This window comes from Ceratotherium simum, chromosome 33 (assembly GCF_057802395.1).
Source record: "Ceratotherium simum simum isolate JZ-2026a chromosome 33, ASM5780239v1, whole genome shotgun sequence".
Taxonomy (NCBI): Eukaryota; Metazoa; Chordata; class Mammalia; order Perissodactyla; family Rhinocerotidae; genus Ceratotherium; species Ceratotherium simum.
Window position 1 is genome coordinate 17,453,757 of NC_141932.1, and position 10,962 is coordinate 17,464,718.

General features: G+C 38.4%; 1 protein-coding gene across 12 annotated transcripts in view; it reads left to right on the forward strand.

Moving 5' to 3' along the window:
* The window catches only part of ZNF112 (zinc finger protein 112), a 33,600-nt gene extending 23,356 nt beyond the window's left edge, over window positions 1-10,244 (forward strand). For 11 of the 12 annotated variants that reach the window (XM_087421601.1, XM_087421598.1, XM_014795129.2 and 8 more), the window contains one exon: window positions 6,803-10,244. In XM_087421601.1, coding sequence (XP_087277727.1) covers window positions 6,803-9,303 — 2,501 coding nt within the window. In that variant the 3' untranslated portion in view covers window positions 9,304-10,244. Of the gene's footprint in view, window positions 1-5,353; window positions 5,679-6,802 lie in introns of all 12 variants that reach the window. The other variant, XM_087421600.1, reaches the window with a different exon arrangement.
* Window positions 10,245-10,962: the final 718 nt, after the last annotated feature.

Consider the following 10,962-nt stretch of genomic DNA (forward strand, 5'->3'; position numbering starts at 1 on the left):
CTTATTTCTTTTCCTTTTTTTTTTTAGTGTAATACAGAAGGTACAATAGAAACCCCAATCCAAATGTCCTTGGGTACTAGTGGTTTTATTTCTATGAAATAAATTACCTATTGACTCAGAGATTCAAAGAGGAAATCTTGCTGAGCTTTAACTTTGGAGTTGTGACCAGAGGAAACATAATTATCCCTGATTGGCTTTCCTGCAGTCTATGGGAGTAGCCATTAATTGACTTGGGCAAAGAAACATTTTTAAAATGAGGATTCTTGGAACCACTCTCTTGGCAGGTCCCCTCTAGAAGAAATAGCTCCATTTCCATTTACACTAGGAAAGAGAAAGTTGTCAACAAATAATACCTTCTAAACTATCCATTTCCTTGCCAGATTTCTCAACTTGCAGCCTATCCATCTCTTCCAAAGTCAGCATCCACATAGATCCCCTTTTTCCATGCGAGGCAAGTATGATTCAAGGTCAGAGAAACGAGAGTTATGAAGTGTAGTACCTTCTTTCTTTTCATCCCCTCTTCAAACATGGGCCTGTACTTCTTCATCTTTATCCCTTACAGGTTAGCCATGAAATAAATAACTTGATGTAGATTTTAGACAGTTTTCAAACCTTCATTCTCATTAAGATTTGGTGTAGAATTTTCAACTGGTGAACACTATAACCTAAAAAATGAGGAAGTTGCACTCTCAGGGTTCATACATCCTGAGGGAGAGAAAGAATATATTTCAGGTGGTAGTTTGTTCCTTATATTTTGAACTTCAGTCCATGTAGGCGTGAAACCAAGATACACACCTACTAATTGATATTTTTTCCAAGTTTCCACATTTGAATTTTGCATTTGAGCCTTGTAATTGTTTGATTATGAACTTTATGCCTTCGTCAACTGTTAGACCAGTGGTTTTCATATTTTTTTGACCATGACCCTCAGTATGTAATGTAGCCTGTACAGACCTATGTATGTTTACCTCTCTGCACATCTGAAACAAGCGTTTCATGCAGTGATACCTGGCGTGCACTGCACCACTGATATTTTCTGTCCTTTTTTTTTAATTGTGTGTCACAGTCTGCTAAGTTGATGTCAAGCCTCACTAATGGTTCCCCATCATTAGCGTTCTCGTGCTGTCATAGGCCATACGTTCCACATTTCTACATACAACGATACTCCATAATCTGTTTTCAAAAGTGCAGCCTTCCCCACCAGCCATTAAATTTTTGTCTTCTATTTGGAAAGTGATAAGAAAAATAATTTTACTTATAGTAAAACAGACGATTTATAGTCCATGTCTACATAAAGTCAACTTGTTAACCCACACAAGCCAACAAAATCTGTTTTCATGGAGTTGCCTGGTTAATTCTATCAGAAGTGCAGAGTCTGTTAGGGCGACTTGCAGCTGTTGCTGACATGAGGCATCGTGGTCCCCAGGGGCTCTGAAGGATGATCCTTTAACAGCACTATGTAGCCCTTAACACTGCTGGTTGCTGTTGATGTAATCTGAAACTCCCAGCAGGGGTGGAAAGAGAAGTTTCTGGTCCATAGGGCCAGGCCAGCATCTGTGCACTGGCGAAAACATCGTTGCTCTACGAACCAAGGGCTTCTGGACTTTTCTTTTTTCCCCATAGAAAATCGTTTCTGTTTTTCTTTTCCAGTGTCATCTCTAATTATATAAAACCATCCACTTCAGTAACCAGGAGATCCTTTCTTTTAGTAGTCTCCATCTATCAAGTAATAAGGCACTCCTTATTACTTGCTCTTTTTTTTTCTATTTCTTGCAAATTATCTTGCTCTTTCTTCTATTTCCTTTTGGTTGTTTGCTGGTTCCAGCTAGATCTGAATCCACTAAACTTTTCAGGAAAGTATTTGGCCATTTTGATTTTCTCCACAGGGAGAGACTGGAAAGCAGCCACTCTTTGCCTCAGTGAGCGTGCAGAACAGGCTTTGGCAAAGTGCCACACCAAATCCACAGAGAGGGATCTCTCGCACCAGGGAGCCACTTTCATGTTTTTGTTAGCAAATCCTGTTGCCCACGATTTCTTCTTTCTGAAGAGGCACTAAACATATCTCAGTCCTTCCCAGTTTATATTTCTCTGTACTGTCCAGGCTCTTAGAAAGTCTGGAGACAGAATGACAAACTCCAGAGCAGATGGCAAGACTTCAAATCCACCAGGAGGTGTATTGTGAGAATTTTACGTCTCTCGGCTACTAGAGAGAAACTTCCACACACTCATTACCAGGAGCAACTTGGGCATGTGCACACATACACACACATGCACACACACACACCCAGAAGTGGCACAGTTCATCTGATTCTGATGACCCTGTGGCTGCTACCACCATTTGGGCACCTTTAGGAAACTCAGAAGAGGAGCTTTCCATTCGGTTAAGACCAAAGTATTTCCAGACAAATGTTAGCTCTTTAAGTATTGAAGCTTCCCTAGCTTTATGGTACTAATCCATTTTTTCTTTAATGCTATGACTCTACTGGTGGGCCAGATTTTTCCAACGTTATCTTTAAACAATCTCTCACAGATATTGTTTCTTCTACTCTAGTCTCCTTCTCTGTCCCAAGTGGAATGTCATTCCCCACAGTGAAGAAGAGAACAGCTGAGAAGTAGGTGTTTTTCTAAGAGACAATCCCTAAGAATTCCTCGTCTTTAATTCCATTTCCTTTTAAAGTATAATTATCTGGCCCTGAACAAAGAAACTTGCCATTCCTATTACTAGGGGCACAGATAGCTGTTCTCAGCTGTTTCCTATGATAATTTTAATTCCTTTATGGCTTAATTAGAATATCAAACATCACTGGGTTGAGAGTTGCTGCAATTGTAACCTAGTTTTATATGTTAACCTTAACTAAACCTTAAGTTTTAACACAGCCTTTCATATTTTGTGATGTCTTACATGTGCCAAGCAGAAATTGATCTAGCATTACAATTCCTTGCCCAAATTCCCTTTTTAATAGAAAACTTGCTACATTTGCATTAGCTAACTGTAGATACATGGGTAAAATGACATGTTGCTAATAAAATATGACAAATCTGTTTTTTAAATCACACATGTTTAATCACTGTTTTCTTACCATTTTTAGATGACTTTTTTGATCATTATTATGGTTCTGACATCTGATCTTGGGCTGTGATAGGCTGGCCAGTTTTATAAAGGGAACTGAAAAATGCCATAGTACATAGAAGTTTTAAAAACAGACTTCTAAATAACACATGGGTCAGAAAAGAAATATCAAGAGAAATTTAAAAATATTTTGAAGAAAATGAAAACACAACTTATCAAAATTTGTGGGATACAGCAAAAGCAGTGCTTAGAGGAAAAGTTGTAGCTTTGAATGCATATGTTAGAAAAGAAGAAAGATCTGAAATCAATCGTGTAAGTTTCCACCTTAGGAAACTAGAAAAAGAAGAGCAAATTAAATCCAAAGTAAGCAGAAGAAAAGAATAAGAATTGGAACAGAAATCAATGAAATTGAAAATAGGAAATCAATAGAGAAAATCAACAAAACCAAAAAGCTGGTTCTTTGAAAAGATAAATAAAATTGATAAGCTTCTAGCCAGGCTAACTAAGAACAAAAGAGAGAGGATACAAACTACTAATATCAGAAATGAAAGAGGGGACATGACTACAGGACCTATGGACGTTAAAAGGATAATAAAGGAAGACTATGAACAAACTCTATGCCCACAAATTTGATACCTAGATGAAATGGACCAATTCCTTGAAAGACACAATTTGCCAAAACTCATACAAGGAGAAATAGACAATCTGAATAGGCCTATATCTGTTAAAGAAATTGAATCAATAACTAATAAGCTTTCAAAACAGAAAGATAGAACTCATTCGGTTGTGAGGAAAGTAGAGACAGACAGGTAGTCCTCTAAAGGTTAAATATACTCTGTTCAAGAGAGGTAAGCCAGAGGTGTGGTTAAGAGAGTAGCCAGCAGAGCACCTGAAGTATTAGTCTGTAATCAAAATGTTATTCTTACTGTATCTTCTACTGTCCAGAAGATGCCTTAGTTTCTCTTACTATCTAAAAGCACAGTAAGAACACAGGGTAATATCAGCCTGGGTTGCCTGAGTTGACATTCTTGAGTAGCTATTATTAAAAAAGAAAAAAAATATATAAATGGAGATTTTTTTTGCCTTCATTCATTATGGCCAACTGTTGAATTTAAATTATTATTTGGTATTTATGATAAATATAACATCTTTTTTACTGAATTAATTGACGTAGGATGCTGGAGTGACTGACTTTCTCAAACTCTAAATCAGGATTACTAAGAAGATGAAATAAATTCTCAGCCTTGTGACTTCAAATGAGGTCTTCCAGAGCTCGCTCTTATGCAGTACATATTTTCTCCATCAAATCATGTTCATTTATAAATCCCACTCAACACAATTTCTCATCAGCACTCTACCATTGATATTAAAATAGAACTTAAATGTTGAGATATGGAAAGGAAATGACAAGTAAGGTGTTTTTGGTATACACTGCTGACTAAAGGAAATTAAAGTTAATGTTGTTAAATGTGTAATCTTTTCCATAAGAGGCTGAAAATAAGTGAAATGACCTTTTTTTCTTCCTCTGTCCCTTTAACATTAAGCCAGTGGTCAGAAAGAAATTTTAATCTCTTTTATATATTGGAGAGATTCTTATATCATAAATTATGTACAAATTTGTATTGAAACAGTTGCTTTGTAAGAAATTGGGCTTTGACTAACAAGCTGTTTTCATGTTCTTAAGCCACTATGTCAGTCCCAAAAGACATAACATATTAAATTGTATCTTTATGGATGTATATTGAGTGTTTTTGATGATACCTAGACAAAACTATAAGTATGATTAACTCTAGCTGGAAGCCCAAACTTTATGTCAGTCCCAAAAGACATAACATATTAAATTGTATCTTTATGGATGTATATTGAGTGTTTTTGATGATACCTAGACAAAACTATAAGCATGATTAACTCTAGCTGGAAGCCCAAACTTTCTTACGTATAAGCTATTTACTTTATCTGACATGCCTCCTATAGTATGTCCCTTCATTTCATCTTTAGATGATAAAATATTAATATAACTGAAAGCTTTGCTTTTGAGAAACCAGAGTCATTACTAATCATTTTTTACAGCACCGAGATGAGTACTTACTGATGTGCCATAAAACGTTTCCTGCAGTCAATGCGCTGCCCTAGAGCCTATTGCCACGCGATCATCAGTGTGCCTTTTATTTTTCCCTTTTTTTTTCTTTTTTCACGTTGGGGATAGGGTGGGGCTACAGGTAAGATTTTGTACAAGAAAAATGCACGATTTTAAAGGTTATTTTAGAAATTAAAAAGACGTAGTCCACAAGAGATTCTTGTGGACTTTGCCTTTCTCATCAGCAGGTGATACCCTGAGTGTAACCGTGCCTCTCACCCAGCCTTCCAACTTTGCAGCAAAATTGCCATCACCAGTTCCTTTCTCACGAAAAGTAACTGGCATGTACGTGCCCTCTTAGTTCTGTGAGTGAGAGAGACTCATACTGTGATCTATTCGTTATATGCTGACTGAGCAGCTCCTCGTCACTAGGAGTGGTGTGGGCAGTAAGGGTGATGCAGTGCATGAAACAGGTTGCTTGTCCACGTGACTAAGACATTCCAGTGTGGAAAGACCGACGAACACAATTAGGTAAGGAAGAATTGTCATGTTGAGAATAATATTCATAGTATGAAAAAAAAGTCCTCCTTTACTGCTTTCTTTTCTGGATGCCGTAGAGAATTAGTGTACTGCCAAGTGGCAGAAGAGTGCATGTCATTACTTCAACCCTGTTGAACCAGTTGTCCTCAGGGAGGATACTGCTCACCGGGATATGAAGATCTGCTGTCTGGTTACAATCTGAGCCTTAATAACTGAGTAACAGGCTATTTCCACCCAAACATGTCCGTCTTCAACTCTTTTGGTGCCTCAAATTCCCTAACATGAAAATAACTTTTCAGTAAAATGATGCAAGCCAAATTCAGTGTTCATTGAGTTCTGTTTGTTTGCTGAGTTGCCTCAGGAGAACTGCAGATGCCATGAACCTTGGCTGTGCTTACCTCCCTCAGTCTCCATGTTTTTCTAATGTCTTTGGGGTTGGATTCTGTCACTGTTTCACATTGTGACCTGCACCATGGCCCTTTGTCATTGTGAAATATCTTTTCACAATGAGTTAAAACTGATAATGGCTTACAGTGACTTAGAAGAGTTTATTATTCTCATGAAGATAAATAGTTCATTAGAGATAGGCCGTATGATGGCTCAAGCATAGAGTAAAGGTCTTTGTTTACATCTGACTGCATAGCGTTTAATACACAATCTCCTTATAAAGAAACAAACAAAAACATTACCATGCCCATGTGCCAGAGAAAAAAGAAAAAGTTATTATTAGGACATGAAACATTTGTCCACTTGAAACTATGTTCTTTCCAATTTGAAATTATCCTCTTCTGTTTTCTTCTTGGGATCTCCAGGCAATCCCTGATAACATGTGTATGGTTTGACTAGGCCTTTTGAACAGGGCCACCATATTCGATGTCCAGATTGTGTTACAAAGCCCTGATTTAGAGGCATACAGATAGCCTGAATTATGTGGCCGCTACTAATATTCCTGGTGTAGCCAAAGAAGAGCCATTTCTAAGTATTCTTAGAGGGAGTAACATGAATTTTCCTCTAGTTCCTTGAAGTTTCCTGTCATGACCTAAGTGCAAAGTCTTGAAATCTCTGAATAAAAGCATTCACTTTTGCACATGTCTAAATTCTCTTTATCCTTATAGGAGCCAAGAATCAACATAATATGGAGAGTATTCAAGAAGTGGGATTAAGCTGCCTTTCCCCCAGAGAGCTTTCCTCCTGGCAGACCCAGCAACAAGATGCAGGCATGTTAACCAGATGTCGAGATTCCGTGAAAAATTTGCAAGGGAATATTTCTCAGTTGCAAACACAAGGTGATTCCCCCTGCCAGGTTTGGGCAGGAATACCAATTCAGATTTCTGAAGATGAGAACTATATATTGAGTCATATAGAGGATAGTTCCAATTACATAAAAAATCAAGAATTTCCATCTTGGAGAGCCCAGCATTCTTGGAGGAAGATGTATCTGACAGGGTCATGTAATTATCAGTGTGGATGTCGGCAAGTTTCCATGAAAAATGATTTCTGTAAGTGTGACAGTGTCAGTTGGATCTCACATCACAATGATAGTCTGGGAGCACACAGAACAGAGAAAAACTCCAGCTGCCACGACTGTGGAGAAGACATCATGAAGGTTTCATTGCTTAGTCAAGACTTAATTCAAACCGGGCAAAAGCCCTACCCCTGTATTGAGTACAGAAAAGCCTTCAGTGATGACTCCAGCTCTGAAGTTCATCAGCAGTTACAGTTGGGAGGGAAGCACCATATATACAGTCCATGTGGAAAGGGCTGTAGTTATGATTCAGTTCTCCATATTCATCAAAGTGTTCATCGAGGAAATGATTGTGTTTCTGAGAGTTCACCTCTCCAATCCCATCAGAGAGTTCATGCAGAGGAGAAGCCATGTAAATGTGAATATGGTGAGAACTTCAATCAGTGCTCTTCTCTCAACACTTATGAACTTCTTCACATAGGAGAGACATCCTATAGATGCAACATTTATGAGAAATCTTTCAGTCGTAGCTTAGACATTAATGGTATTTTTAGGGTCCATACTGGGGGGGAACCCCATGAATATGAGGAGAATGGGAATGTCTTTAATCAGAGTTCTTGTCTTCAAGTCCAGCAGAAAATGCACACTGAAGAGAAACTGTACACAGATATGGAGTGTGAGAAAGGTTTCATTTGTAGCTCAAATCTTAACATTCAGCATAGAGTTCAAATGGAAGAAATTCCCTATAATTCTGAGGAGTGTGGTAATGGCTTCAGTCTGGCCTCACATTTTCAGGACCTTCAGGTAGTCCACACTAGGGAACAACCATATAAACATTATTCATGTGTTAACAAATTCAGCCAAAATTCATATCTTCAAGGCCATCAGAAAATTCGCATTGGAGAGAAACCTTATAAGGAGTGTAGGAACGGCTTCAATTGGAGTTCAAAACTTCAAGATCATCAGAGAGTCCACACTGGAGAGAAGCCATACAAATGCAATGCATGTGGTAAAGGCTTCAGTCACAGATCGGTTCTTAATGTTCATCAGAGAGTCCACACAGGAGAGAAACCTTATAAATGTGAAGAGTGTGATAAAGGATTCAGTCGGAGTTCATACCTTCACGCCCATCAGAGGGTCCACACGGGAGAAAAACCATACAAATGTGAGGAGTGTGGGAAGGGATTCAGTCGCAATTCATACCTTCAAGGCCATCAGAGAGTTCACACTGGAGAGAAACCATACAAGTGTGAGGAATGTGGGAGGGGCTTCAGTCGGAATTCACACCTCCAAGGCCATCAGAGAGTCCACACTGGAGAAAAACCATTCAAATGTGAGGAGTGTGGGAAGGGATTCAGTTGGAGCTTTAATCTTCAAATTCACCAGAGGGTTCACACAGGAGAGAAACCCTATAAATGTGGAGAATGTGGTAAGGGCTTCAGCAAGGCCTCAACTCTTCTGGCCCATCAGAGAGTCCACACGGGTGAGAAGCCATACCAATGTGATGAGTGTGGTAAGAGCTTCAGTCAGAGATCATACCTTCAAAGCCATCAGAGTGTCCACACTGGAGAGAGACCATATATATGTGAGGTGTGTGGGAAGGGCTTCAGTCAGAGAGCATATCTTCAAGGTCATCAGAGAGTCCACACTAGAGTGAAGCCATATAAATGTGAGATGTGTGGGAAGGGCTTTAGCCAGAGTTCACGCCTTGAAGCACATCGGAGGGTCCACACGGGAGGGAAGCCATACAAATGTGAGGTGTGCACAAAGGGCTTCAGTGAGAGTTCACGCCTTCAAGCACACCAGAGGGTCCACACAGAAGGGAGGCCTTATAAATGTGAACAGTGTGGTAAGGGTTTCAGTGGGTTTTCAAGTCTTCAAGCCCATCACAGAGTCCACACTGGAGAAAAACCATACAAATGTGAGGTGTGTGGAAAGGGCTTCAGTCAGAGATCAAACCTTCAGGCTCATCAGCGGGTCCACACAGGAGAGAAACCATACAAATGTGATGCATGTGGTAAGGGTTTCCGTTGGAGCTCAGGTCTTCTAATTCATCAAAGAGTCCATAGTGATGATAAATTCTATAAAAGTGAAGAGTATGGTAAGGATTATCCTTCAGCAGAGAATCCATACAGAAATGAAGTTCTGTAAAATGGTGTTCTATTTTGTTTTGAAGTCCTCAAGTGGGAGCTAAAATTTTCCATTCACTAGAGTTCTTATAGTAGAAAAAAAAATTTCTTTAATGAAAATGGAATGTTTCTGCCCAACCTCAGCATTCACAATAGCCAGGAGACCACACACTGAAGACATCTAATGAGAGGGCTTCCATAAGGGATTTTGTCAGAACTTTAACCTCATTCATTGCACATGACTTTAGCTAGTCGTTGCACTAGGGCTTATAAAAGATAAGAGAATGGTCAGGAACTTAACTAAAGTGCAGTGATGAGCATGTCTAAATCCACGTCCACTAGAATGTAAGCTCAATGAGAGAAGGGGCTTCATTCACGGCTAAGTCTACAAAACCATGGCATTGCGTAACTCAGTGTAGGTGCTCAGTACTTTTGCTAAATGACTAAAAGCATGTCCAGGTATCATGCTTGAAAGTTTTAAGCAGCTCATTTCCCCCCCAAAAAAAATTCATTTAAAACTGTGTTTGGAGGAGGAGTCCTGCAAGTAGCCTTAATATAAACACTTCAAGTAGATAAATATTTAAAATGTAGAGCATCAAGCAATATTGCAATCAGAAATTACATGAATTTGGTTGTAACCCTGTTGGGATTGGTTCCCATCCTTCGTCCCTTAAGCAGGGATGAGCTGAATTTATTACCATTTGGTCTCTTTCTATACAGTACATCATCAGTTTAAGTTTAGCTGTGTGTGTGTGTGTGTACATGTATGTGCACTTTACATGACAGTACAAACTGATGAACAATGTTTCTGGTTAACTCTACAAAAATGGAACACTGCATTTTACATAATTGAATTGTTACTCCTGCCCTGTGTGTTAATGCAGAGTTTTACTGTAATATTTAGAAAGTGTCAGAAGTGGTTACTAATGAAAAATACTTTCTAAATAAATGTTAAAATTACAATGCTTGGTTTTTTAGTCTCCATATTTCCATCAAAGTCCTTTTGATCTGACTGATTTCTAAGAATTATAGCCTCTGTCCAATTCAGACCTCCTTAGGCAGGATCTGTGACGAGTTTAGAGGACTTGAATTTTGTCAACTTCTCCACCCCCATACTTAGTCCACTCACACAAAGAAAGGAAAAATCTTGAATTTTTCTAAACATTGTGTCAAATGTATTGGTTATTAGGATAGGATTTCCTTTTACTTGGTAGTCTCTGTCTTCAAGAACAATGCATTTTGTTGATGGGAGTGAAAAATACAAGCTTGTTAGAGAAGAATCATATGATATATATCAAAATGCAAAATGTGCATACCCATCCAGAAATCATAGAATAGTGATTTATAATAAAGCAGTTTTAACAGTGAGAAATGATGTGTACAATGAGGTATTCCAGTATCTGTAAACTGGAAATAAATAGGAGTTTGCATAAATTTCTCTGTGTTTCCATAATATGGAGCTACAGAAAGTATGGAATTGATCTAAAATGGTGGGAAAGGATTATGCATATTGCTTAGCAAAAATGTGGACTGTATCTTCATAGTATCCAGTTAATCTGTCTGTATACATATATGTTCAAATACATAACTTAATAGATAATGTGTGAAAGATTACTCACTATCATGTACACAGTGGTTTTCTCTGGCAAGCAAAATTTTGGCTTAGTCTTTTTTCTTTTTT